Source organism: Brassica napus, chromosome C6, assembly GCF_020379485.1.
Source record: "Brassica napus cultivar Da-Ae chromosome C6, Da-Ae, whole genome shotgun sequence".
NCBI classification, from domain to species: domain Eukaryota; kingdom Viridiplantae; phylum Streptophyta; class Magnoliopsida; order Brassicales; family Brassicaceae; genus Brassica; species Brassica napus.
The window spans coordinates 10,048,714-10,072,796 of NC_063449.1; the positions used below are offsets into that span (position 1 = coordinate 10,048,714).

Below are 24,083 nucleotides of genomic sequence, written 5' to 3' on the forward strand. Positions count from 1 at the left end.
ATAACTAGGGGCATGTTCGCGCGGAATATTGTTTTATTGTTGTTAATTATTATTTTTCGGATGATATAGCTAGCTAATTATGTGATCGTCTTTATTTGCTAAGAACATTATTTGTTATTTTTATTATGTTATGTAGTAATAGGTGATATGCTAACATATTATGTGTTTGTTTTTTTAATAGTGTGTTGGTTTGAGTATAATAGTACCTTATTAGTGGTGGAGTGAGTTTGTGATGCAATGCATATTGAATTTCAATAATTTTACATTTAGACATTTGTTAAATTTAAGGCTAATAGTTTCAGGGTAAAAATTAATATTTTTTCTAATTATTTGAACATTACTTTTTAAAGATGTTTTGTGCTCTCTCCCTATATTTTTACATTGAGCCGTCACCATCTATTCATTTCATTTACCTTTCCGTTATTCTGTGATTCTTGCCATCACCGAAAAAGACTCACATATGTGCTTTTGTTTTTCCTCACCTTTTTCTCCTCTTTTTCCTTAGATTTCGGCTCATGTTAGGAACTGCATCTCCTTGGGTTTGGTCAGAGTTTAGTCGTCTTTGAAGTTGTTTTCCTCGTCGTTGGCTTACCATCGATAGTCCCTTCTCGTCTTAGTTTTCAAGATATAGTTTTTGGTGATCTGACTTCTATAGCTCGAGGACGGCTACGCGAATGAATGATTTCGTTTTGTCTACCCTTCCATATATGTTCCCTCATCTCGTTGCAACTTTTATGGCTGCTTGAGTCTCTGTGACTCTCCCTTTCGCCATGTTTGCCACTCCAGATTTGGATAGTGTTCTCCTCCGAATATGCTCTGTAGATTTTGAAGATTGTTTATGGTCTCAAGTCTGGGCTCTGGTTTCTCGGGGGTTGGCTTCCGTTCTCCCTCACTCAGGTTGTTCTCTTCTTCCCTTGTTTCCCTTAGTATAAGTGTGTGGTATTAGTCTCTTGGAGCTTTGGTCACTTCTATCCAGAGTTTTGTGGTTTTTCACTTGCATAGACGTCTTGTTTGTGCTTGTTCAGTTTGTGAGGTGATTCTTACCTCTTAGCTGGTGGTTGTCTTTATCGTTCGTTATGTATGTATCTTCCTGCTTCGTGGTGATTTTAGCCTTTTGTTGATTATTTTTCCTCTAACCCGCTTTCTTGGTTCTTTGCATTGGTCTTGATCACGCTCCTTTGTGTTCGAGTGATTGCTTTATCTCAAGATTATCTTTCTACATTTTTCTGAGTTTTGATTGTTGTGGCCAAGACACTTAATGATAAAGTGGGATAAGTTAATTTTCGTTCTTGATCGCCTTTGAGCTCTGGACCTTTATTGAGTTAGTGTTACTTTGGTATTTTTTTTCTCTATGATTATGGAGGTTTTATGTTTAGATTATGTGTTTTTCTTTAATTTGGTTGATATTAAGATAAATATATAGTTGTAAATGAAATAATAGAAAATAGTAAAAAATAATAAAGTAGCGAAAGTTTATGTTATTTTTAGCAGTGAATAAATTAAATATTAAAATACATTTATATTTTTTTACTTATTTTTTTATTCGTTTTGCAATTTTTTGAACAATAAAATAGATTATCAAACTTCAAATGATGATAGTTAGTGTGAGAAGGATTAGATAGTGCATAATTCGAAAATAATGAACCAAATTGCAATAGTCTAAAAGAAGAAGGATCTAAAATGTAGAAAAACAAAAAAAGAGGACACATGTCAACAAACTCCTCTTCCACATGTCATAAAAAGAGAGAAAAGTCTACTTTATATATATATATATATGATGTTATAAATTGACAAACTGTTGGAGTCTTGCAGTTTCTGTTCTTCTTCCAGTGGTTTTAACACTTGTTACAACTCAACATAAAGATAGTGAAGCTATGAACATCATAGCTGATTTGTGTTATCCAGTGGGCCTTGCAAGCATTTATTATTGAAAATGCTCAAAAGTAAGGCCCATACAAAAAAACATTACATTTTTTTGGTTTGATTCATATATCATATGGTTTTTTGCCTTCGGGATTACAGGTACTATGGAGTATGGATGATCACTCGATGCGGGATGTGGGTCGCTTATGAAGAGTGGATACGACATTAATGAATGGAATCTGTGTATAATGATATTGCTTCTAATTGGTGTGGTGACTGGTATAATTGCCTTTGTTGGGATGATTATACTTCAGAAGAGGTGAAGACAAAAGGAAGCTTGGAGGTACGAGAGAAGAGTTTCATGGTTGTGCGTTTTGGTTATACTAGGTGTCTTCGTGCACCATGTGCAGTAAAAAAATTTAAAATATTTTTTAACAGATAATATAAATTATATTTTAAAATAAAATTTTATTAATATTGTAAATTTTCTTTTTCGTATCAATATTTTAATATAAATTTGATTTAATTAAACATAAAAAAATTATATTTAAGAATATGCATGTATATATTTAAAATTATATTTTATATCTATTTATTTTAATTAAATATATTAAATAAATTTGTAAAAGTTGCATAATTACCAAAAATTAAAATTAAACAATATTCATAAAATTTGTAGATATATAAAAAATAATGATTTTACGATTAAATTTTTATAATTTTCTAAAAAATTGTATACATTTTTGAAAATTTTAGTAATAAAATTTCATAATTTAAAAATATATAATTAAATTATATTTCGAAATTTATAATGTCATATTTGAATATCTTTATTTTAATGATGATTTATGAGTTATTCCCATATTCTAAAAAAATTCAAAAATATAAATTGACATTACATGTAATATATGAGTTATTACCATATTTTAAAAAGTTTACCAAAAATATAATTAAATATATTAAATAAATTTGTAAAAGCTGCATAATTACCAAAAATTAAAATTAAACAATATTTATAAAATTTGTAGATATATAAGAAAATAATGATTTTATGGTTAAATTTTTATAATTTTCTAAAAAAATTGTATACATTTTTGAAAATTTTAGTAATAAAATTGTATAATTTAAAAATATATAATTAAATTATATTTCGAAATTTATAATGCCATATTTGAATATATTTATTTTAATGATGATTTATGAGTTATTCTCATATTCTAAAAAAAATTTAAAAAATATAAATTGACATTAAATGTAATATATGAGTTATTACCATATTTTAAAAAGTTTACCAAAAATATAAATTAAGATTAAATGTAATTGTCCATGTCATATTAAGCTATAAGATATATCATCAATTTCAATAGTCATGTCATATTTGTTTTGTGAAATTGATTGTAGAAAAGACATGTGACAAAATCACTACGCAAATATAGTGTAGGGGATTGGACCAAGAAGACTATTATGTAGCTTTTCTTGTGTTATGTTATATTCTTTGTTTATGTTAGACCATCTTTAACGCTTCATATTTGTGGTCCTTAACAAGATCCTTAAGCATTAATGTTGATTTAATTAAATGGAAAACAAATAAATGCTAGATAATCGATCCTTAGTGGGTTGATTTGGTGACCGAAAATATCAAGGGTTTTTAAAACACGTGTCAGCTGCTCATTTATTTGTATTTTTTTTCTTTTTCTTTTATTTCTTTCTTTCTTGTTTTCGTTCTTGTTTTGTTCTTGTTTTCTCCGCGAGAAGAGACTGATCGAAACCGACGATGGAAACGACGATTCTGTCGGTCCACTCGACGGCTCCTCCATCTTTGCCGTGATTAGAAGGATCGAAACCCACCACGGACGACGACTCTCTCGGTCCTCAGCGCGGCTCCTCCGTCTTGTCTTGTTTTCTCCGTCGGAAGAAGGGTCTAAAATCCATCACAATCGACGCCTCTCTCGTTCCTCACCGCGACTCCTCCGTCTTGTCTCCTCACCGCGACTCCTTTGACTCCTCCGTCTTGTCTCCTCACGAAGACTCCTCACAGTGACTCCTCTGACTCCTCCGTCTTGTCTCCTCACCGCGACTCCTCTTACTCCTCCGTCTTGTCTCCTAACCGCGACTCCTCTGACTTGTCTCCGTTAGAAGATGGATCGAAACCCACCACAATCGACTACTCTCTCGGAGCCCACCGCATCTGCTCTGTCGGTTCTCGTCTTCTCCGAGTGAAGAATGGTTCAAACCCATGACTTCCCGTGTATGTACTAACTTTCTCACTTCATTCTTGTGTTTTCAATTTAATTGTTAGCTAGCAAACTGGTTTAGACTATCATATTGTTTGATCTTAAGTTGATTGTCTTGTTAATTATGACAGGGAGTTTGAGCTCTGGACATGAGGTCCTCCGACTGAAGTCACAATCGGAAGGAGTTCTTTTTTGAAGTTCAGTGCAAACTGTGGGTGAGGTATGTGTGCAAAAATCGACTTTAATTTCTTGCTTGCGACTGATGAATGCTTGTTAGAGTTAGGATGAATGCTTGGGTTAGTGGTTAGTAGGTAGAGTGATGAATGCTTGCCGCAAGTGGTTAGTTTAATGAATGCTTTGTGATGAATGCTTGTTTTAGTGTTGTAATAGGATGTGGTTAGGTAATAAATATGGTAGTTACATGTCTTCTCAGCTCAAATCTTCTCTTGAGAAAGAGTAAAGACAATTACTCTCCCGTATCTAACCGCATCTTCTCTTTTCATCTATAAATCTTTTGTTCTATCTTTTCATATTCCAACAAAAGTTTCTGCTCTTTCTTTTCATATTCCAACAAAAGCTTCTGCTCTTTCTTTTCATATTCTTTTTTCTTCCTTCTCTCTGCTCTTCCGTATTACAATATGGATCACACGAATTTTGTTGACCTTCTGACCAGTCAACAAGATAGTGTCATTCCTCAATCGTTTCCTTGGGAGAGCTCATCACAAGTCCCTGTCTTCAGCACTCAATGTACAGAAACTTCAAGTTTCTGTGAAGAGTCATCTACACAGCGCAAAGAAAGAAAGAAATGGACTCCTTCTGATGATCTTGTGCTCATAAGCGCCTGGTTAAACACCAGTAAGGATCCTGTCGTGAGCAATGAGCAGAAAGCAGGCACATTCTGGAACCGCATTGCAGCCTACTATGCAGCTAGTCCGAAGGTGGAAAGTGGAGATAAGCGAGGAGCTCTTCAATGCAAGCAAAGGTGGCAGAAGATCAACGATCTTGTCTGCAAGTTCTGTGGTTCCTATGCGGCTGCGACAAGACAGAAAACAAGTGGTCAGAGTGAGAGTGATGTTGTGAAACTCGCACATGAAATTTTCTTCAATGATCAGAAGATTAAATTCAACCTTCACCATGCTTGGGAGGAGCTCCGCTATGACCAGAAATGGTGTGAGCATGCTAGTAGTAAGCTTGGTGGAAGCGCTAAGAAGAGAAAATGCGAGGATGGAGCAGAAACAGAAAGCTCTCAAGCTACTATCAATGTCGATAATCTACCTACCAAACGGCCTGCTGGTGTTAAGGCTGCGAAAGCAGCTTCTGCAAAGAAACCAATAGTAGATAAGGAGGCTGATGAGAAGTTTGGCAAGTTGTGCTCAATTAAAGAGAAAGACCTTGTCTTGACAGAGAGAGTTTCCAAAATGAGACTGCTTGACAGTCTCATTACAAAAAAAGAACCACTTTCTGAAAAAGAAGAAGCACTGAAGAGTAAGCTTCTTACAGAGATGCTGGATGCTCCATAATATGATGGTTCTGTCGCATGTTTAAATGTTTCTTAATGGGATGTTTCGGTTTGATGCTTTTGTTTCATGTTTCATATTTCTTGTTTCTGTTTCATGTATCGGTTTGATGTTCTGTTGTATGTGCTTCATGTATCAGTTTCTGTTTGATGTTTATGTATCTGTCTGTTTGCGATTTCATGTATCAGTTTCATGTATCAGTTCTCTTGACCACTTCTTGTGTCCATTTACGATTGCATCTCTTTCTGTATGTTTTTGTTTGATGCTTCTGTCTGATTGTATACAGAGAGTCAAGAGAAGTCACAAGATTGCAGAGAGAAGTCACAAGATTGCAGAGAGAAGTCCCGAGATGTTTGGTTAAACATGTCACGGGAAGACACAATGCCACTAGAGAAGTCACGAGATTACAGTTGTGATATGTCTGTTTGTGGACTTTATGTTTGTCTGTATGTAACTTTAAGTCACGAGATTTTTATGTTGCTTATGCAGATTTATATATATAATTTATATGTCACGAAACTTTATGCTTCTCTCCTTCTCTATATAAAGTATTGAGACATGAAGTATTTTTTCACCAACAAGTTTCATCTGATCACCGACTCTTTTTCTCGCACCAAAACACTCTCTTTCTCTTCACCATCACACTCTCCTCACCAAAACTATTCACATGGCATCTTCATCCCATAATACGTTTGATGTAGAAGATGGTGAAAGTTTTGATCAATATTTTGATCGGTATGTTGATCAATATTTTGATCAAACTTTCGATAGTTTAGCCATTAATCATGGTGATCAAGAAGTCCAAAAAAAAAGAGAAAAAAACGAGTTCACATCGAAAGGAACCGTGAAGAAGGCAATGTACGTTTATGGGAAGATTATTTCAGTGAAACCCCAACATATCCTTCTAATCTATTCCGACGGCGATTCAGAATGAACAAACCATTGTTCATGCGTATTGTTGATCGACTCTCCAATGAAGTTGAATTCTTTCGACAAAAGGAAGATGCTCTCGGCCGGCTTAGTCTCTCTCCACTTCAAAAGTGTACAGCAGCCATTCGTGTCTTGGCATACGGTAACGCCGCTGATGCTGTTGACGAATACCTCCGACTCGGTGAAACAACTACTCGTTCATGTGTGGAACATTTTGTCGAAGAAATAATAAATTTATTCGGTGAAGAGTACCTAAGAAGACCAACACCGGCTGATCTTCAACGTCTACTTGAAGTTGGTGAGTTCCGTGGATTTCCCGGTATGATAGGAAGTATCGATTGTATGCATTGGGAGTGGAAGAATTGTCCCACCGCTTGGAAAGGGCAATATTCACGTGGTTCCGGAAAACCCACAATTGTTTTAGAAGCGGTTGCTTCTTTTGATCTCTGGATATGGCATGCGTTTTTTGGACCGCCAGGTACTTTAAATGATATCAATGTTCTTGACCGCTCACCTGTTTTTGATGATATAATACAAGGTCACGCTCCGGCAGTCACTTACTATGTCAATGGAAGGGAGTATCATTTGGCTTACTATCTCACCGACGGTATTTATCCGAAATGGGCTACTTTTATCCAATCAATTCGGGAGCCACAAGGGCCGAAAGCGGTTTTATTTGCTAAACACCAAGAAGCTATCCGAAAAGATGTCGAGCGTGCTTTTGGAGTCTTGCAAGCTCGCTTTGCAATTGTTAAAAACCCGGCACTTTTTTGGGACAAAGGCAAAATTGGGAATATTATGAGAGCATGTATCATACTCCATAATATGATAGTGGAAGATGAACGAGATGGATATACTCTGTCTAATCTTTCGGAGTTCCAACACGGAGACGACCCCGGAAGTTCACATGTCGATCTCGATTTTCAAACGGATATCCCTTCAAATATCGCCAATATGATGGGTGCTCGAAGTAGAATTCGTGATCAACATAAGCATCAACAACTGAAAGCGGATTTGGTTGAACATATATGGCATAAATTTGGACATAATGAAGACATCAACTGAGTTCGGAAGTTTGTTTTCGAATTATTCTCGATTATTGTACTAATCTATATTTTCATGTTTTTTTTAAATCTATGTTTTAAATGTTATCTTTTAATATATTTTATTTAATAAATAAATTTTATTAAAAAAAGTTATTAATTTTTTTAAGAGCCTCGAATTAAGAAACCTCCATTGGACCGCTAAAAATGGAAGTTTCTTAATAGAGATCCTTAACCCCACTTAAGGTTTAATTTATTATTAAAATTTTCTTAAGGATCTCAAAAAGGGTTTTGGGGTTAAAGATGGTCTTAGTTCATTATCTTGTTAGAAGGGTAACAAACTTTGTTTAGTTTTTTTTTTGTGAATTTAATGTTGGTGTTTAATTAGCTGATCTGAGAGCAAGCATCATAAGAAAGTAGATCACTTTTTTGTTGTCGTGAAGTGTAAAGATTAAAGATCATTTTTTCTTCCATCTGAGAGTAATCATCTAAGAAAGAAGATCTAACTCCAACCACACTTCCAGAGAATAAAATGCACAAAATTAAGTAACAAGCTGCTTCATTAAATAAAGCAGCCACTTTTAAAAGTGATGTTTAAGTTGTGTTATACTTCATCCGTTTCTTAAAGATGAATATTTTGGTGTTTTTACACATATTAAGAATCATAGATTATTTTTTTAATTATCAAATTTCAATGTTTTTTAACCAATAGTCTTTTAACAAATCCAATTAAATTTATTGAAATTTACAATTTTTATATAGAAAACATAAAAAAAAATTTTTTGCGAAACAAATTTTTTTAAAATTTTTTTATCTTAATAAAACAGAGGGGAGTATGATTCAACTTATTAGCTAATGGCCCATGATCGCTATCAAAGAATGATTACGATGACATGGCAAAAAGGGATTGGTGACTAGAGAACCTTCGAAGGTGTGCCCCGCCCCCACTTTAATTGACAAGACAGCGAAGCCAAAACAAAACCACCACTTTTTCCTTTATTATTTATCGAACAAACATCACAAAAACAATGTCTCAATCATTAACACCACCGAGATTCATCATCGTCGTCGTCTTCAACTCGGTCTTCTTCTTCTTCTTCTTTTTCTCCTTCGTCTCAAGATTCGAAAAAAATCTCATTTTTGAAAGGGAAGTGTACGACTTTGATTTGGCTTCGACGAAGGGTTTTGTCTGAATCATACCGGGAGGCTTTTGGTACTTGAAGCAAGAACATACAAATGGGTTGTGCTGGATCGACACAGTCGCAAGCAGAAGGTGAGAGATTACACTACCATCTCCTCGAATCTCTTTTAGTTTATCGCTTTGTTAGCTGGATTGGGCAGGAAAAGGAATCATCTTTATGTTTCGTTAGAGAAGATAAAAAAGATGCAGACTTTCTATTTTTAGATGTTATTTTCTCGCTCCCATCGATAAGATGAACCCTAGATTCTTCTGTCAAGTTTTGATTCCGATTTAAGGGTTTTCAGACAAAGCTACTTGTTTAGATGTATGTTTGTGTTCATGTCTATGTGAATATATATATATATATATATATGCTTGCATAACCTGGTAATGCGAAAGATCTTAGAACACATAACATTGTTGTGTGAGCAAGCTCGGCTTCATCTGGAAGGTTTAACTTAGTAGTATGAGTATCATCCTCATTTTAATTGGCGTCCTCCTATGGAAAGACACTAAGTGTTGGTTGATGAATCGAAGCCGATGAGGCTAAATTAATTTTCCTTTTAATCCTTAATTGAGCACAAGTATGATGAGTTCATCATATGTTTTTGATCATGGTGCACTTAGATTTAGTAGATGGAGATTGGCTTTGTTTCTTTTTAAGAGTTTTATTATGGCAGCAGAATGGATAGATAACTCGTTGTTTGTTGACAGGGCCAGTGAAGAAAATTAGGAAGCCAAAACCGTGGAAGCATACTCAACCGATCAGTAAAGCTGAGCTTGTGAAAATGAGAGAAGAGTTTTGGGACACTGCTCCTCACTATGGCGGTACGAAAGGTAAAATTGATTCCTTACTTATCTCTACAGCTTGCCTTGTTTGTGTTTTTTTTTGAGTGGTGTGGTTTCATTTTATACAAAAGAAAATGAAGTGTTTGTTAGGATTAGTATTAGCCCTTTTTTGAAAAAGAAAAGAAAAAATTGAAGGGTCTGTAGAAAAGCGGTAGTACTAGTGATTAGAAGGGATGAGAAGTAAAAGAAAAAGGAATTTAATAAGGGCTCTACCGGATTCGAACCAGTGGCCTATTGATCTGCAGTCAATTGCTCTACCACTGAGCTAAGAACCCTTTTGTTTTCTAGTGATGAGTTGCACACATAGAGATTATCTAAATGATGTAATGCTGATTTAGTTAAAGGTTTTTGTATAAAGGGGAGGGAAGTGAGGGAGGATAAAAAGGAAAATTTTGATCTGCAGTCAATTGCTCTACCACTGAGCTAAGGACCCTTTTGTTGATTAGGGATAAGTTATACAAAAACAGGATTATGTATTATGGTATAGGAGTAGAGTTGGAAAGGGATGATGTTATATGTTGGAAAGGAATGTAAAAATAAGTTTTTAAAGGGCCCTACCGGATTCGAACCGGTGACCTATTGATCTGCAGTCAATTGCTCTACCACTGAGCTAAGGACCCTTCTTTTGTTCTTCTTTACATAAGGTTGAGAGTTGTCACGTTTTGAACCATTCTCAGCTCAGCTAAGGAACTTCAGTTAGATTGTGTCATTATAATCACTGACAAATCAGAGACACCATAGATGTCTTTTGTCAGGAAAAAAAAAATGATCTGCTTTGTGTTGTCTCTTTGGCTATTTGCTTCTGATCTATCAACATGTTTGTATCTTAAACTCTCTAATCGCAGAGATATGGGACGCACTTCGAGCTGCTGCTGAAGCTGACATATCTCTTGCGCAAACAATCGTGGATAGCGCAGGAGTCATTGTTCAGAACAATGATCTCACTACCTGCTATGACGAGAGAGGTCAAATATTCACTTGCCTCAGTGATTTTTCTTTGTTGCATACTCCTAACTAGTACATATTCTTTTATCCTACAGGTGCTAAGTATGACCTACCTAAGTATGTTCTAAGCGAGCCTACCAACTTGGTGGAAGAGAGTTGATTAAGGATCAATACCATTTCGAAAAGACCAAAAGAAAGTGAGAAGCCAAAGCAAAAAAAAATGTAAATCTTGTGTGAAAGTAGTTACATTAGGATCCTCTGCTTTTGTCTATTTAACACTTTGAAAAACGTTCCCACTTGTCTCACTCTGACATGTACCTAAGAACTCAGATTGTTACTGAAACTCTAAAGACAGGCTTTTGGGGTTTCATCTTGATATTAATGCTTTGACGAGGTAGTTTGATCAGTCAAGGTCATGGTCATGGTCATGCTAGTCTCGCTCCCTATCATTTCATAATACTTCTTCATAGTGTTCATGTTCTCAAGTCTCTTTGTCTCTTTATACTCTGAAGCTTCTTCAAGTTTCTCCAACTCCACCATCTTCTTACCTTCCAGCATCTTCACCACTTCAGACATCAATGGCCTATCACTCGGATCAGGAATTGTACACAGTATCACCACTTGAAGCATGGTCAATGCTTCTTCTCTATTGTAATCTGATCCTAGTCTCGGATCCACCAGCTCCAACAGATTGTTCTGCTCCCTCAAGATTGTCACCCAGTCAATAACGTAGGGAGTGTTGTAATTGGATGCAGATTGGTTTATCTTGTTGCTTCTTCCATGAACAATCTCTAGAGCTACAATACCAAAGCTGTATACATCAACTTTATCCGTCAAATGACCTCTCATCGCGTACTCTGGAGCCATGTAACCACTGCAAAAAATGATGTTATAATCAGATTTCAAATGATATAATGGTATTGATTTGACTTACAATGTTCCAGCAACTCGAGTGCTAATGTGAGTGTTGTCATCTTCATTAAGCTTGGCAAGACCAAAGTCTGATATCTTCGAGTTCATTTCCTTGTCTAACAACACATTGGTAGCTTTGATATCTCTGTGCACAATCCTTATCCTTGACTCCTCGTGGAGATATGCTAGTCCTCTCGCTACACCAATGCAGATCTTCCTCCTTGTTGGCCAATCCAATCTCAGCTGAGTTTCTTGAGGACCTTGAAAAACAAAAATATTAATCTATATGGAATTTCTGAACATGGTTTTCTGAGGAGCTAGTAATGTTTGGATCTCTCACCAAACAATGCTCGAGCAAGGCAGTTGTTTTCCACATACTCATAGACTAGCAAAAGCTGGTCTCCTTCAACACAGCATCCATATAGTTTGACTAGGTTTGGGTGATGCAGAGCTGTGATCATACCAATCTCGTTCAAGAACTCGCGGTTCCCTTGTTTTGATCCCGTAGAAAGCTGTTTCACCGCGATTATTGTTCCATCAGGCAACTTTCCCTGTAGTCATAATGCAAACAAAACTCCTTTATAACATCTTTTTGTAGTTGTAATCTTTCTTTTGGTTTCTTTACCTTGTGTACAGGACCAAATCCACCTTCTCCAATCCTGTTTGCAGTATCAAAGTTGTTTGTAGCTGCTTTGATTTGCCTCAGCGAGAAAGAGTTGATCATAGGATCTAAACTCTTGAATTCTGAGAGAAAACCATTATTTTGAAACACAAGTCAATCACTATTATATATATAAGCTTAAATGTTAGTCTGTGACTCGTGAGTACCTCCTTCCACGTGAGTCTTGGATCTCAAGCTACGTCTTTTGCAGACAATATAAATTAGAATAAATATGAGAACTATCATAATTATGTAAACCATAACTGCAGCTCCGTGGACAGCAGCATTCACAATTGTGCAAACCATAACCTGCAACTCCGTTGTACCTTCTAGGGTGGACAACGTTGCAGATGATGCACAACCAGAGAAGAAGAAACGAAAGAGTCAGAAGGAAGTCGAGAGAAACCGATTAAACGGCAAATTCTTTTTGGCTATTTTTTTTTTTACATTAGAATTTAGATTGTTATTCTTAGTATTATGAATCGGAAATTAAGTTAGGAAATAAACTAGAGAAAAAGATAAAAATAGCACTAAATCAAGTTTTTGTTCCCAGACTAGCACTCAAGGTCAAAAGTCACAAAAATAGCACTTAATGTTTTATCAAAAGTCACAAACTTAGGGTTTAGAGTTAAAGGGTGGGGTTTAGGATTTAGGGTTTAAGGGTTAGGGTTTAGGGTTTAGGGTTTAGGGTTTAGGGTTTAGAGTTTAGGGTTTAGAGTTTAGAGTTTAGGGTTTAGGGTTTAGGGTTTAGGGTTTAGAGTTGAGAAATGAAGTTTTGTGGATAAGATTTCAAATTTTGAAAAATAAAAAAATTAAAATTTTCAAAAAATAAACTTAGAAATGTGCTATTTTGGTCATTTTAGTTATTGAGTGCTATTTTTGTGATATAAACTTAAAAAGGTGCTATTTTGGAGATTTGGCCAATAAACTAAATCAGATATTCATGTATCGAAAGTAGCATGCAATAAGTATATCATCAATATTTAAAGGAGAGTAACGTATTTAAGAAACATAATGATTATTGACCTAAATGAGTAACTAATAATTATATCTTAATTAACAAAAAGATTTGCTATTTTTTTACTATCTTTGCATTGTATAGTTATAATATTTTTTAAGATGTGTAACATCAATACAATACTAAAAAGGGAATAAGGGCTCCATTGAGCCTATCCACGTCAGCCAATTTAATCAACCAATCATACAATTTTGATGATCCACGTCATCGTCAACACGACGCCAGCAAGTCATCTTCTCCGTTTTTGTATATCGTGACTTTTCCACTCCTATTTATGACTTATCTCCTCCCTCCTCCTTCAATTAATCATCATCTCTAATTCTATGATCACTCATGCTTCAGCTTCTCCTCTATTCTATATACAAGCTGTATTTTTTTTTTTGGTTCTGCGACACTGGTCCGTGGTCTCAGCTTCACCCGCCTTCATCTCCATGGACGGATCGAAGGAAACGTCAACAAACTCTGTGATCAACTCAATAAATCTTCTCCGATAAAAGTTGAATCTGGAAATTCCAACACAAAGAAGAGAAGATCTGATTACGATTCCCCCATGCGGCTCATGTTGCCGTCAAAAGGTACACGATCTGAACGATAATATTGACGGAGGAAGACCGGATCGGGGGTTTTCAGGTATAAAGGATCTAAATTTCTGATTAGAATATGTCTAATAAAAGCTCAAACAATAAACTCATAAAACTTTATAATATTATGTGTTCTTTGTGAGCCATGCTCAAACGGCAACGAGCTCCTTCCCATATATTGTTAGTTCTTTAGATTTTCTCTTCATGTGTACATTTTTGTTTGCAGCTAATGTTTATATATATTGTTATATAAAATTGAGAACCTTGCGATGCCATTCTTGACGTTATTGAGAATAGATGATGCGAACAAAACAGCTGTAAGTTTCTGATGCTTGACGCATGATTGACGCTTTGTTATCTACTCATAACAAAGCTACAAGCAATTGTGGATCAATGTATTGATTTCTTAAACAGGTTACTGTGTTTGATAACAACCTGAACTTCAAGTATTTTCAGATCAGATCCACGACTAAGCAAAAAATTACAATATTTTATCCTTTTTCTTTCAAATATATATACAAACTAATCTGTATTGAATTTGCATTTTAAAATTTCTGTTCAGGACTTGCGGGTCAATGCCAGTTGTAGAGTATGAAAGATATAGTCTGCAGGAAGACACAAGTTTAGTGACTGTGATAGGGAAGACTTTTGATCAGTTGGTATTAAACTGTCACGAGAATGTTCTTCTTGAGGTAAGTAATGAAAATGAATCTTGGTAAGTAATGAAAATGAATATGTTTGGTCTTTCTTTGGTTACAAATAATTTGGTCAAAAGTCATGCAGGTTTTGTGGAGGCGAGGCTGCTGGCTCCTCTTCAACTACTTCCAAGTATGGTGGTGTTAAGGAACTTAAGTCAGTCACGCTCCAGGAGCTTAATAGCTATGTTCTCAATTCAACCCCACATGTACGTCCACTTAATAAGGTCTACTTCTAAAAAATCTCATGTTGCGCACAAGCCACTGCACCACCCTCAAACCCTTGAAAATATTTTTTTTGTTATTCTTTCCTTTTGCTTACAATTATCTGATAAATGCTGCAGTTTGAATAAGATTTTAAATTGTCAAGACTCTCCAATGAATTTTGTTTCATTGTTCTCAGATCATAGTATTTAAATAATGTATTTTACTTATGTTACCCTTAGGATGTGGAGTTCATTTGCAAAGCTGAGGTGGCTGATATTGACAAAACCAATTGATGGTGGTGCTATATCTCCTGTTCTATGTGCTCGCGCAAGCTGTTTCGTGGATTCACATCTTTCAGCTGCGACGGATGCAATGATGACAATGTAGGTGTCGTCAGGTAATTTTTTCCTCACTAGAATTCGTTTAATGTATAGTCTGCATACATTGAGTTTAGAAATTGGTGATTAAGTTAACACATTCTTCAAGTTCCAATATGCAGGTTCCCAGTGCAGATGGCGGCAAAAGACGTCACTGATGCAGCTCTTTTTGTCGCATTTGTTGGGGCAATCACCAAACTTTAATTTCTTTAGGTGGGAGTTAAATTTGAGGCCAATTGTGTAGGATTCGATTTTGCACACAATGAAAACATTTAATGTTCTTTATCTAATTCTTGATTTTGATATGCCATTCAAAAAGGGAACCAGATTCGATTTTTTATACAATGAAACATTTGGATTTGATTCTGTGCACGGCTAAAGTGACCGGAATTCAGCAAAATGATGGTTGGTGTTATATTGGCTGCCTAATTATATTGGCTACCAAATGGGATTTGCTAATGCTGTGGCTTTCCTCAGGTAAAAAGCTTTGAACTGTCTCTTCCGCATATTGTAAACCAGTGGCATATATTACCAGAGGCTAAATTACTAAGATTTATTCTTTTCTTGACAACAGCTACAGGGTGGCATTGTCTCTGTCGGACCACACTGATTCAGCGGCTTTCCTAGCTTTTGATATGGAGGTTGCTAAACTTACAAACATTCAAGCTTCTGAAGCTGCACAAATTGTGGTATAACCTTTAATCGAGCACTACCTATTAACTTTTGCAAAAGATGTGAATATATTTTGTATATAATGATGTTTCCCGCTTTGCAAGGGTCAGTGTTGATGCTAAGGTTGATACTGATTTCCCTCAATCCCTTGCTGATATTGTAGGGAATACCTACACCTTCCAGCTCAAAGTAACCGAATTCAATTTCACTTCAAACCACAAAACCTTCACCATTTCCCGCATATTTCCTCAGAGAAAGCTTGCACCTATGCCTGCCTCTGTTGTAAATGTTTGTCTCTTTCACTGCTTTGAGTTTGATTTGACTAGAAACCTGAAGCATGCACCTTCTTTTGGGTATTCTATCATTACTATATATGCATATCTACAACTTATTCTAACCTTCTTTTTATAATTGTCTTCTTTAAATTTTGCTCTGTTTTCTACACGCAGACCGAGCTGAACTTATCATGCTTTGTGGACATTTAAGATGATAAAGACTTTTGTGAAAAAATAGCTACTGAGAAAAACCCCGTCCTTTTACCTGGTATTAATCAATATTCATTATCTATGTCCAAGGTTTAGCGGTCTATCTGTAAAGACAATCATTTTTTCTGTTTGATAATTTTAACAAAACAACTTATATGTTGTGCGCTGGTTTGGTTTAGCGATTGCTTTTACTCTGAAGAACTGTGATGGTTGAGGCATTCTATTGACATGGATACTCCAACTTTGGAGGATGCATTTGATAGATTGAAGAGCTTTTGTGATCGCCACTCCATTTCAGGTGAACCTCCACTCAAAGGTGTCAATGGTGTCAACGAAGCTCCCCACTCAAAGATGTCAATGGTGTCAACTAAAGGGTTCTTATGTAAGCCTAATTCTTTTTATATGCTATAAAATAATAAATAATTGGGGGTGTTTTGCTTTATGAATAAATTATGAACACATTTATTGTAATAGATTTATGCCTTCTGTGACGCAACTCGAGTCTTGGTTTTTGTTTGATCTTTATTGTATGTGTTTGTTCTGCTTGCTCTCTTGCTTGTGTATTTGAAATTTGAGGTTAGGTTTTTTTCTTTGTAGCAAGTGTAGTCCTGTTCTTGATCACATAATCGAAAATCTCTCTTTTTTTTTTGTTTGTTTAAATTGCAAATTCTGATTGTTCTCTGAGGACAAAGAAAATTTCGGATTTTTCTATTGCCCCTACAGGTTCATGTATAGGTTTTGTTCATGAAAAAACTCTAGAATGTTTCTCTGCTTTCTCTGGAGATTCGAGTTTAGGTTTTCTGTTTGCTCTTTTGTATAGGTTCTGCTCACATTCAAAATGTTCTGTGTTGCTTCTAAAGATATTTTTAATTCACATATATGTTTCTGGGACCATAACACTCAGATGAGTATATTACACTGATTCAGCTCACCAGAGGGATCTAAACTCTCTTTCAAATTTTTAAAAGATTTTTTTCTCTGTGTTACCTCTAAACCAAAATCTTTGTGATTTTCTTTGTTTTTGTAGCGGACCAACCTGTACAGAGATGGTATGTTGGTTCCTATGTTGACAGAAGCTGGAGCTATCTCTGCAAAAGCTGGAACAACTTCTGCTTAATAAGCACATCCATTTGTGATTTGCTTCTTCTATCAGGAGTAAAAGAGAACAAATTTGTGTAATAAATGTCGACTTTGTCTGAAATGATTTAGAGTTGTGGTTAAGTCGAAGTCGGTATTGAACTTTTGATACATTTATGTTATCAGGGCAACCTAATGAGTGACACACTGAGAACAATTAATAAATAATTATGCAATCAACCAGTTTACGCCTCCAATTTTCAACCACACGAGACTAAAACCAACAACATTCAAGCAACCACGGCCATTGTTGCACCCAACCTAAAACAAAAGCTGGTTGAAGCATGTTACAAGTTAGAATGCCAGTTACGTGAAGTTTCAGAACAGTAGAAATTATGAACATAGATATTGAACCTTAGATATAGACAAACGTTAAATTAAAAATACTTCGGTTTCATTGGATAACAAATTTTTTAAAAATAAATACTCCTAGACTGATGCTTATTCAAAATACATCACACTTGAACATAGATATTGAAGTTTATTACAAAATCTATTCATCTAAGCCACTTCAAACAAAGTAATGTACAGCTATCCCTGACCTAAATATGATAAATTTGCAGGGAAAAAGATGAAGAAGATAATGAATGATATTTAAAATAAAAAGTCTACATTCAGGTAGGAAAAAAATACACAAAACAAATAAATCATTTTTTTTTATTAATCGCACACTATAAAAATGTGAGTCAAATATATTTGACATCCAACAAAAAAGAAAAAAACCAAGTTATTCATTATTAATTAGTCAATTCAACGTCAGTACAGTTAAAGAACAATATATTCCGTAACCTAATAGTTCATTATTATTTCACAATAAAACTAAACCAAAAACATGAAATGCAACATAAAAAAGCAAAAAATTAAGACTATCAAACAAGTAATAAAAGAAGGATATAAGCCTCAGATAGAGTGTATATGTAGGTGAAAACAATCGACCAATGAGAAACAATATTTTTACCATGTCACATCCTCTATTTGTTTTTACAAAATGATTCTTTAACTTTTTACTTAAACAATTATAACCGAAAATATTTTTTTAGTGAAATATATTATTTATGTAAATATAATTATATTTTTTATATACATAATAGTTTGTAAAAAAATATTTAGTGTAAATAATATCATAATTTTATAAAATACTAAAATAAATTGGGCTGGTTTTCAACTTTCACAAATAAAAAATATTATTTGTAAACTTAGAAAAGAATATATCAAAAATATTCTTTTTTAGGAGAGAAAATAGAAAAATACATCGGAGACAAATCCATCTCTATTATGAAATTCCTCTATATTTTACAGAGAAATAAAGGAATACATTGAAGATGGTCTAAGGCATGGCCGACATAAATTATCGACGTTGAGATTTCAGCTTTTCTAATTCTTAATATTCTAATGTTTCAATTTAATTTGAGTATTCCCATTGTTTTATAATATAATGGTTTAAAAATATTGTTTGTTTCACTATATAAATTGTTTTAATATTTCAATGTAACTTTATATTTATTGGATATTGTGTCACCAACTAAATTATGTAAATTATTGTGTAATTGATTAAATTTATATATTAAATGACAGTTTAAAAAAAAAATATACACAGAAAGAAATATTTAGTAAAATAAAATCATAATATAATTTCTATAATTGATAGTGGTCAGTTACACTAAAAAGTCTAAATCTACAACATACACAGTTTTATTTACATCTTTAAACCTATTATCTAATTAAAATGATTCTAAAAAAAATGACAGCATGAAGAGTTAGAAAATATACGATAAAATATAATACATAACGTTAAAAAATAGATTATCACTCATCACTAAAAAATCATGTTATTAGTGATAAAAATGAAATGAAAACACATTTATTAAAACCATAGAACGTTACGCAACAAGGAGTTATTAAATATACAAATTACAAATTAAATATGCTTAACACAAACACACATAAAAATGAGACATCATATTTGGATATATTTAAATAAATAATTTTAAATATATTATATTCTTGATAATTTTAAAATTACTTAAATAGAAACTAAATTATTAAAAAATTAATATACAAATAAAACTAAAGCAATATTTTGTAACATCAAAATAATAAATGAATAAAAAATATATTATGTTAATAAAATAGATTTTAAATTTTAAAGACTTCTAATTCATGTAATACTACAAAATTCAAAATTTGTTTATTACAATTAATATTTTACCATTAGATATATTAAAGTAATATTCTAGATCGATATTCAATTGTCAGTTTTCAACTATTACATGTAAACAAAATATTATTAAATACGCTTTTTTTTTTTAAAAAAAAGAGGGTTTTATATTTTAATTAGGTTATTGGAGTACTTTTTCTTTTCGTGAATTTATTCGAGATGAGATTCCGATCTTTAAAACTAAGATAATTTATGTTCTATACATAATTATATTTTTTTACATAACTTTCAAATCTCGGACTTAATTCTTCATATTTTATTAGGTAATTGTGTTACATAAAATAGAAATACTTACTTCAAACTAAAAATATAAAAAAAATCAAATTTAAAAATTAGTATATATAATTTAATATACAAAAATTCACATACAAATAAAAATAATAAATGTAACAAATTTAAATATATTATCCGCGCGTAGCGCGGAGAAAGGATCTAGTATAATTAAATGTTAAATAGTTCTTATCTTGTCGAGAGCAATATCTACAAAATATATAAAGGATAAGTAACAAAATCAACATTAATTTTGGAGATTGTTTACTGAATAAGCACATTTCAATCATTAAATTGTGATGAAATAGCAGATCTTATATAACAAATTAACAAGTTGTCAAAGAAAGAAATATTACATTAGTTCATCATTTGAAATTATTTTCTTTAAATGTGTGAAAATATTTTTTAATCACAAGTTCACAACCAATGGATATAAAATTAGATTTGCAATGTGTCAAAACTTAACACATATTTTTTTTGTAAATCATTCATAATACCCATGTATAAATTATATAAACGTCCAATTTTGAACCAGTTATCACAGAAGAGATATATATTTGAATACTTTCTATAAATAAAACATGAGATTTAGAGTAAAACAGAGGTATCTCGTATTACATTAGTTCGAAGCTAAGAACAGTGCCAAAGTCAAAACTCTCTTGCTAATCTTTTTGGTTAAAGGCCAATACTTTTGTTTAAGAACACACGCTAAAGTATGTGTGCAGAGAATTAAGAACACATAATATCATAAGAAGTTTGTTTTGTGGTTTAATTTACAACTTCAACATTCACCTGCCACTATAGAATTTCTTTGTTAATTCTCTTTTGGTTTACTGAGTTCTAATTTTTTTTACTATATACAACTTTAACATCGTGAAGCCAAAACATTCTTTTAACAAGTTTACTTCAGAACTCAAAAGCATTGTTAAGCTGGATTGAGAAAGAAGGTTGAGCAACACTTGCAAGTGGAGTATCAACTCTAACAACTATTCCGGTCCGACCAATGTTCCCATTCCACTTTGACCGACCAAACTGCAAAAAGGACAAACCAAAACAAGAGTCAATAAGAACAATAACAAGAACGGTTACAGAACAACAAAGAGATTAGCTTACAGAGACAGATGCAAACGCTGAAGGATGAGCCGTCATTGCACAGCCACAAATCATGTTGATGTTATCATTCAACGAGTGAATAAGTTCGGTTTTCGTCCCGGGATTGCTTCCACCATACGTAGAGCACACACTGTGTTTCCATAAGTTTTAGTGAGTTGTTAGATAAGAGCATTGTTAAAAAAAATCGGTCTAGGCGTCCATCTAAATAATAATCTTCTATAAGACATCTAACCACGGCCTAACGATCTCTTGAACATTGGATAAGAGAGAGACCAGTTTTGATGTTACCTAAGTTGAATTGCCGGTTTCATCATGAGACCGGACTTACGCCAAGCCAAGGCTTGAGAAACACCTACTCCATACGATTTGTCAGGCCAGTTCACCATTGGTGTGATTCTTGTTCCTTGTTTAGTCTGTTTCATCAAGAGACAAACAGATTATTTCAAGCTCTTGAACAATACTTGATCAATAGTGTTATTAAACCTAACCTTGCAAGAGAAACTAAACCTCATATCTCCTGGATATTGACCTTGCGCTTGAAGAAGACCGCCACATAAAGGAACAAAGACACTTGTTGTTAATCCCTCACCGGAGACATACGTTAACTGCCCATTTGGGAACTGCAAATCTACAAATGACTGTTTCATGTGCCGAGTTAGTATCACTATCTAAGAATAGCTATAGTCAAAGGAGGAGTTTTGAGATTGAAGACACTCACGCAAGCTAAAGGATTGAGGCAGATCATTGACATCATAAGCCATCTTCTATGCTTTGACCACAAAGCTGGACAAAGCGAATGCATACCTTTCTGAAAAGAGGTTACCATATAAGTATTACAATGGAAAAAAGACTTCAGACGTGAAGACTATGAGAACTAAGCATACCTTTCTATCATAACCATACCAGAGCAAGTGTTGCTTTGATAAATGAACGGGCAAAAGAAGAGTTGAATCGCGCAGAAACAGCAGCGGTCCAAGCTGGAGAAGAAAGAGAGAGGAACTGTCATCTCTAGCAGCTGAACTTGATGAAGAAGCTTCTACTCTCCAAAGATCTCCCCTGGCTGCTAACGAATGTTCCATACCACTTGTTCTACTTTCATAACTTGTCGAAAACTCAACCGTTCCCTACAATTTAATACAACAAAAACTCTAATCTGTAAACAAAATTTCACCCAAACCAAGAAACTCCAATGTAACTTGATTCACAACATCAATAGTTCAACTAAATCCCATTTTCAAAAATTCTCAATAACCAACCACAGTGTTCTCAAAATCGGTATAAGGGCGCATAAAAAGAAATGATTGTTCGCCTAGACAATAATCCTCTATAAGACAGCCTAACCACCGCCTAGAGATTTCTTGCATCTAAGTTCCAAATCTTAGCATATGTTTCATACTCAAATCTCTAACACCATCTCCTAGTAACCTTTGAAAATATCATAACAAGTAAGTACCTTTGATCTCCTAAGTAATGCAGCAGTACTCAAATCAAACTCTGTCACCCTCTCCTCAGACATAGCAGCAGAGGAGACAGTATCTGTCTTAGAAAGCCTCGACTCATCTTTTGTGTCTACATAAACTCCACGGCTCATAGAAACAGACACGCTATCCTCGTGTCTAAACGGCAAGGGCAGCCTCCTGAAGAACTGATGAACCATAACGTTCAACCCGGAGCCGAAATCAACACCAGCCTGGCCAATCTGACCAATCTTGTTCCCGATAACGAGAATAGCCTCGACGCCGCCATTGATGGGCTGAGGAGAGAACTCGAGATCGAATAGCTTCAGCTTCTGATGGCTCGGCCACGGAAACGAAGGAGGGTTGATTTGAATCAAGCCCGTGAAGCCCTGAGCGAGTCGGTCGGCTAAGTCTTGCCCGTGTCGCTGAACCTCTTCCCACGCTTCTAAAGATCTCTCCACAGACATTTGTCTTCTTCAAAAGGATGAAACTTTGCAACAGAGGGTGGAGGTTTTAGCGAGTGTAGAGGATGAGGGTGAGATTGAGAGTTGAAATTAGGGTTTGAGAACTGAGACCCACAAAAAAAAAAAAAAAAAAAAGGTTGGAGCTTTATTTTAAAATTTTATTGTGGTGAGTACGAAAAATTGGATTTTGAGGATGCCATGGAAGTAAAGCGACAGGGGACTTTAAAGTGAAGAAGCACACAAGTCGATGAGGTTTGAGATGATAATATCCAGGAAGCTTCTGACCTGGACAGAGGGTTTTAAATAAACAAAGACAGACAAAGATTCAAACACAACAAGTGTTTTGAGGATTTGTTACCCTTATCAGTCGCAGTTATTGGCATCTTGCAAATAAAGGTGGAAGTTAAGGATTATTCTTCACGAAAACAGGCCTTTTTTTTTCTTCTAATGGTTCAGTATTTTCTTTTTGATTAATTAAGACTATCCGCCAGATTGAGACCTAATCGATTAATCTCATCCAGGGCCTATCCACATGTAAGTTTGGTTATTTTATGTGGGAGTTAGAGACCTATACCTTCTAGCCACATGAAATGAAAATCTAGTAGTTTTGCAATGGAGAATTTTTTTTTTCTTGACTTGCACCAACATGGCGACTCATGATTTAGTAGAAACCGATAGACCACCACAATGTGGTTTATGGTTCAATATCTTTCAAGAACAATAAAGCTTTTTACAAGCTTCAACATTACAATGACAATAATCGATACTATTAAATTAGGAACATGTCCAGTTGATATTAGTTCAGTTCAACAATTATTCAATCATAACCTACTATAAAAAAATAAACCTAACTCTTTTATAACTACGTCTAAACATATTTCTACCTGTTACGTATATTGTAACCTCTTATTTCTTTCATATATTCATGGAACCCATAACTCCCTCTTTTTTTTGGACAATAATAACCCGTAACTCTCATCTTATATGAACTTATAATTTATGTATTTCATTTTAAAATTGTTTTGTTTAATTAACCAATGTAGATTCTGTAAAAATTTTATTTTATTCTCAGTGTAGAGATTTTGGACGGGGTGGTTCTTCGTGACTTTTTTCTACTCAGTCAAAAACGCAGAATGTTGAAAAAATTCTGTATAGTGTTAGTTTGTGTAAAATCCTATTTATTCTTAATTGTTTGTGGTTTTTTGTTTATAAATTTAAGAACTATGAAGAAAAAATGATGAAAAAAACTAAAAAG

General features: G+C 34.3%; 5 protein-coding genes, 1 long non-coding RNA gene and 2 other non-coding genes across 9 annotated transcripts; 3 read left to right on the forward strand and 5 right to left on the reverse strand.

The window, feature by feature from the left end:
• Nucleotides 1-4,002: 4,002 nt before the first annotated feature.
• Nucleotides 4,003-5,895, forward strand: LOC125588330 (glutathione S-transferase T3-like). The gene is made up of 3 exons (XM_048759627.1): nucleotides 4,003-4,079; nucleotides 4,267-4,317; nucleotides 4,771-5,895. The coding sequence occupies exons 1-3, from the start codon at nucleotides 4,003-4,005 to the stop codon at nucleotides 5,615-5,617; spliced, it is 975 nt and encodes a 324-aa protein (XP_048615584.1). The 3' UTR covers nucleotides 5,618-5,895.
• A 2,706-nt stretch (nucleotides 5,896-8,601) lies between these two features.
• LOC106451474 (ubiquitin domain-containing protein 1) lies at nucleotides 8,602-10,937 on the forward strand. The gene is made up of 4 exons (XM_013893404.3): nucleotides 8,602-8,860; nucleotides 9,482-9,604; nucleotides 10,462-10,581; nucleotides 10,657-10,937. Exons 1-4 carry the CDS (start codon nucleotides 8,824-8,826, stop codon nucleotides 10,719-10,721), a joined length of 345 nt encoding a protein of 114 aa, XP_013748858.1. The 5' UTR covers nucleotides 8,602-8,823; the 3' UTR covers nucleotides 10,722-10,937.
• TRNAC-GCA lies at nucleotides 9,820-9,891 on the reverse strand. Its single transcript has one exon. It is a non-coding gene; the product is annotated as a tRNA-Cys (tRNA).
• TRNAC-GCA lies at nucleotides 10,165-10,236 on the reverse strand. Its single transcript has one exon. It is a non-coding gene; the product is annotated as a tRNA-Cys (tRNA).
• A 2-nt stretch (nucleotides 10,938-10,939) lies between the features above and the next one.
• LOC125588753 (probable LRR receptor-like serine/threonine-protein kinase At1g53420) lies at nucleotides 10,940-11,428 on the reverse strand. The gene has a single exon (XM_048760491.1). It carries the CDS (start codon nucleotides 11,426-11,428, stop codon nucleotides 10,940-10,942), a length of 489 nt encoding a protein of 162 aa, XP_048616448.1.
• A 39-nt stretch (nucleotides 11,429-11,467) lies between these two features.
• Nucleotides 11,468-12,686, reverse strand: LOC106453680 (probable LRR receptor-like serine/threonine-protein kinase At1g53420). The gene is made up of 4 exons (XM_013895902.3): nucleotides 12,302-12,686; nucleotides 12,099-12,217; nucleotides 11,814-12,024; nucleotides 11,468-11,733 (listed from the first exon to the last, which is right to left on the reverse strand). The coding sequence occupies exons 1-4, from the start codon at nucleotides 12,438-12,440 to the stop codon at nucleotides 11,492-11,494; spliced, it is 711 nt and encodes a 236-aa protein (XP_013751356.2). The 5' UTR covers nucleotides 12,441-12,686; the 3' UTR covers nucleotides 11,468-11,491.
• Nucleotides 12,687-13,268: 582 nt separating this feature from the next.
• LOC106409429 lies at nucleotides 13,269-18,323 on the forward strand. 2 transcript variants are annotated; one of them, XR_007324887.1, is made up of 10 exons: nucleotides 13,269-14,425; nucleotides 14,517-14,637; nucleotides 14,875-15,032; nucleotides 15,135-15,225; nucleotides 15,332-15,489; nucleotides 15,587-15,701; nucleotides 15,848-16,037; nucleotides 16,134-16,227; nucleotides 16,349-16,551; nucleotides 17,197-18,323. It is a non-coding gene; the product is annotated as an uncharacterized LOC106409429 (long non-coding RNA). The 2 variants fall into 2 exon arrangements; XR_001282058.3 differs by having other exon boundaries at nucleotides 14,517-14,655; nucleotides 17,197-18,322.
• A 2,200-nt stretch (nucleotides 18,324-20,523) lies between these two features.
• On the reverse strand, nucleotides 20,524-23,259 carry LOC106451475. The gene is made up of 7 exons (XM_013893405.3): nucleotides 22,361-23,259; nucleotides 21,792-22,031; nucleotides 21,626-21,715; nucleotides 21,396-21,545; nucleotides 21,196-21,320; nucleotides 20,908-21,037; nucleotides 20,524-20,826 (listed from the first exon to the last, which is right to left on the reverse strand). The coding sequence occupies exons 1-7, from the start codon at nucleotides 22,829-22,831 to the stop codon at nucleotides 20,701-20,703; spliced, it is 1,332 nt and encodes a 443-aa protein (XP_013748859.2). The 5' UTR covers nucleotides 22,832-23,259; the 3' UTR covers nucleotides 20,524-20,700.
• Nucleotides 23,260-24,083: the final 824 nt, after the last annotated feature.